Raw genomic sequence first — 3,282 nt, 5'->3', positions numbered from 1 at the left:
AGAGAGAGAGAGAGAGAAAGAGAGAGAGAGAGGAGAGAGAAACAGGGAGAGAGAGAGGTAGAGGGAAAGGGAGAGAGAAGGAGGGAGAGAGAGAGAGGGAGGAAAGATGGAGGGAGGGAGAGAGATTTTCATGTAAAAAATCAACTATACATCAGGTATTTTGTGGTTTCACTTAAAATCTCATGAACAAAAAGCCTAGAAGAAGAATGCCCTGGAGCAGGGATTGGAATCTCAGCCCATGGTTAATTCCAGGCCAGCTTGGACCTCATAGTGAAACCTTGTCTCAGAAAACCAAAAGGGAAAAGTATGCAAAGTAGATTTTCATTATAGTTGGCATAAAATAAACTGTGTATTATGTAGAGCATCTTAGGTTTGTTTGTTTGGTTGATTTCCTCAGAAATAAAGTTAATTACACTGAAAATTAAGAGACTCTATGAGGTTAAAACTTGGTGGGCTCTTTTTCTTTTCTTTTTTCACTTATAGGTATCAAACCCAGCCAGGGTCATATGCATGCTGGATAGGTAGTGCTCTACTGCTAGGTATGTTCCTAGCCTTACCTCTTTTAAACTGGTTCTCTCACAGTGCTTGATCTTGTTCTTCATATTTTAGAGAACACACATCATCATTTCCTAAATTAACAAAGCTTCTTGTTTCCCTATTAAATACATGTTTCAGTACTGTTCTATTTCTGTGAAGAGACACCATGAACAAGGTAACTTATAAATGAAAGCATTTAATTGGCTTCCTTACAATTTTAGAGGGTTCATCCAGGATCATTATGGTGGGAAACACGGTAGCAGGTAAGGCAGGCATGCCACTGGAGCAATGAGGCAGTAGGCAGAGAGGAGGAGGGAGGGAGGGATCAGACAGACAGACAGATAGGCAGACAGAGAGACTGACGCTGGGCCAGGCGTGGGCCATTTGAACCCTGCAGTCCTACCGCCTACTGACACACCTCCTCCAGTAAGGCCACACCTTCTAGTTCTTCCTAAACAGTCCAGCTGGGAACCAGACATTCAAATAGATAGGCCTAGAGTCTGTTCTCATTCAAAACACTACACTAAGTTTATACTAAGCATTTCTATTTCTCTTTTTCTTTTGAAACAAGTAGTCTGTGCATGCTTGGTACTTACAGAGGTCAGAAGAGGGCATCAAATCCTTGAATTGGCATTTCCAGTGGTTGTGAGCTAGCATGTGGATGCTAAGAGCTGAATCAGTCCTCTGCCAGTGCTCTTAATAGCTGTGCCATCTCTCTAGCCCCACAAAATAGAGAACATTACTGACACCTCACTGATTCTGGTTGTGGTTTTTCTTTTCTTTTTTTCTTTCTTTTTTTTTCCGAGACAAGGTTTCTCTGTGTAGCCTAGGCTGTTCTGGAACTCACTCTGTAGACCAGGCTGGCCTCAAACTCAGAAATCCACCTGCCTCTGCCTCCCAAGTGCTGGGATTAAAGGTGTGTGCCACCACTGCCTGGCATGGTTTTTCTTTTTTAATTTTATTTTATTTTAGATAAATGAATGTTTTTGCCTACATGCATGTTTGTGTACCATATGTGTGTGTGGAGCCTGCAGAGTCTACTGGGGTTCTGAAGTTGTCTCTGAGGTTACTGCTAAATAAGCTCACCCTTTCTAGTTCTTACTGAACTCTGGCTAGCTGGTTCAACTTAGCTGTTCTGGCCCAAACTCCTCTCTAAGCTGACTGATTCAGTCTGACTTTTCTCAGTTTCTCACTGAATTGCTCTGCCTGGCCTCAAACTAACTTTGGCGGTGTGTTCTAACCTGTGACTCCTTATACTCTGGCTTGTTTTGTCCTTACCTGTGTCTAGCTTGTTATTTCTGCAACCTATTTCTATAAAACTGTTCTGCAAAAACTGCCTCTGAACAAATGGAGAGGCTCCAGTGCACTCTTCTGCCGATCTTCTCATAGACTCAGCCTGACTGACTAGAACTCAGAGATCCTCTTGCCTCTGAATGCTGGGATGAAAGCCATGTACTACCATGTCTGGTCCAAAGCTTTTCTTTACCTGACAGTTGCTTTATACCTGGCTGGCCTTGAACTCAGAGATCTCCTTGCCTCTGTCTCCTGGGATTAAAGGTATGTCTGTATTCCAACCAGATCACACAGACCTAGAAGGTCTTTGGATGTGATCCCTTGCCAGAGCAGCCATGTTGCTGGATTAGATTCTACAGGTGCTGGGTTAACTTTACATGATAGCCATGTAAAGTAGGTGTTACTTAGATACTGCCTTTATGATAACCATGTAAAGTAGGCAGTACTTAGATACTGTCTTCGCTTTTCTAAGGAGGAAATAGGCTTAGAAAGACTACAGAGCTATTATTTTCTGCTTTAACCCAGTTGTTGTGGTTTCAAAGAGGTGCCTGCTTATATAAAACATGAACTGTGGCTGGTGAGATAGTTTAATGGGAAAGGTGCTTGCTGTCAGGCCTGATGATCCCCTGGACCCACACGGTGGAAGGAGAGAAGTGATTCCCACAAAATGTCTTCTGACCTTCAGCTCCGGAGCTGTGACATGTGTGTACCTTCTTGCATGCATGTACACTGTGGCACATGTGCACCTACATGCACATATATGCACATATACACCTATGCACTCTTGCCTGATCTTGAAATAAATAGATACATTAAATGTGATATGCACTGGTTTTATTAAGTTTAAGGAACAGGGAATACTTAACTATTTGGAGGAGATTAACATTTCAAATTAGTGTCGTTGCTTTAAACAGTTCCAGCTTGGTATTTGCCCAGTGCTGAAATTTGTGTGTGAGTATTGTAAAGGAAACAAAACAATGTGAAAATACTACCTAATGTTTACATGTAATATTGAAAATAATGTTGTTAATATTTTGTTTAGTAATCCTAATTGTAATATGATTTCTTTCACTGTAGATGTCCACCTCGTACTTTCCTACCAGCTCTCTGCAAAATTTTCCTTGATGAAAGTGCTCCAGACAATGTCTTAGAGGTGACAGCCCGTGCCATAACATACTACCTGGATGTATCTGCAGAATGCACCCGGAGGATTGTAGGGGTGGATGGAGCTATAAAAGCACTCTGTAATCGCTTGGTGGTAGTTGAACTTAACAACAGGACCAGCAGAGATTTAGCTGAACAGTGTGTAAAGGTAAGTACAAATAAAAAGTACATTTTACTGAAAAAGTAGAATTCTCTCATCATTTTTCTTTGAGGGGGGTTAAGAACAGTGGAAGTGACAACCATTGTGGTGTCAAAGGTTCCTTAAGGGTTAGAAAATGAAATCTCTGG

The 3,282-nt window shown here is 41.7% G+C and overlaps 1 protein-coding gene across 4 annotated transcripts in view; it reads left to right on the top strand.

Annotated features, from left to right (window-relative positions):
- Hectd1 (HECT domain E3 ubiquitin protein ligase 1) overlaps window positions 1-3,282 on the top strand; it is an 89,160-nt gene that overhangs the window by 21,999 nt on the left and 63,879 nt on the right. For all 4 annotated transcript variants that reach the window (XM_031357415.1, XM_031357416.1, XM_031357418.1 and 1 more), the window contains exon 3: window positions 2,908-3,142. In XM_031357415.1, coding sequence (XP_031213275.1) covers window positions 2,908-3,142 — 235 coding nt within the window. The remainder of the gene's footprint in view (window positions 1-2,907; window positions 3,143-3,282) is intronic.

Source organism: Mastomys coucha, unplaced genomic scaffold (genome assembly GCF_008632895.1).
Source record: "Mastomys coucha isolate ucsf_1 unplaced genomic scaffold, UCSF_Mcou_1 pScaffold6, whole genome shotgun sequence".
NCBI lineage: Eukaryota > Metazoa > Chordata > Mammalia > Rodentia > Muridae > Mastomys > Mastomys coucha.
Note: the sequence above shows the minus strand (reverse complement) of the source record. Positions and strands in the feature narration are given on the sequence as shown.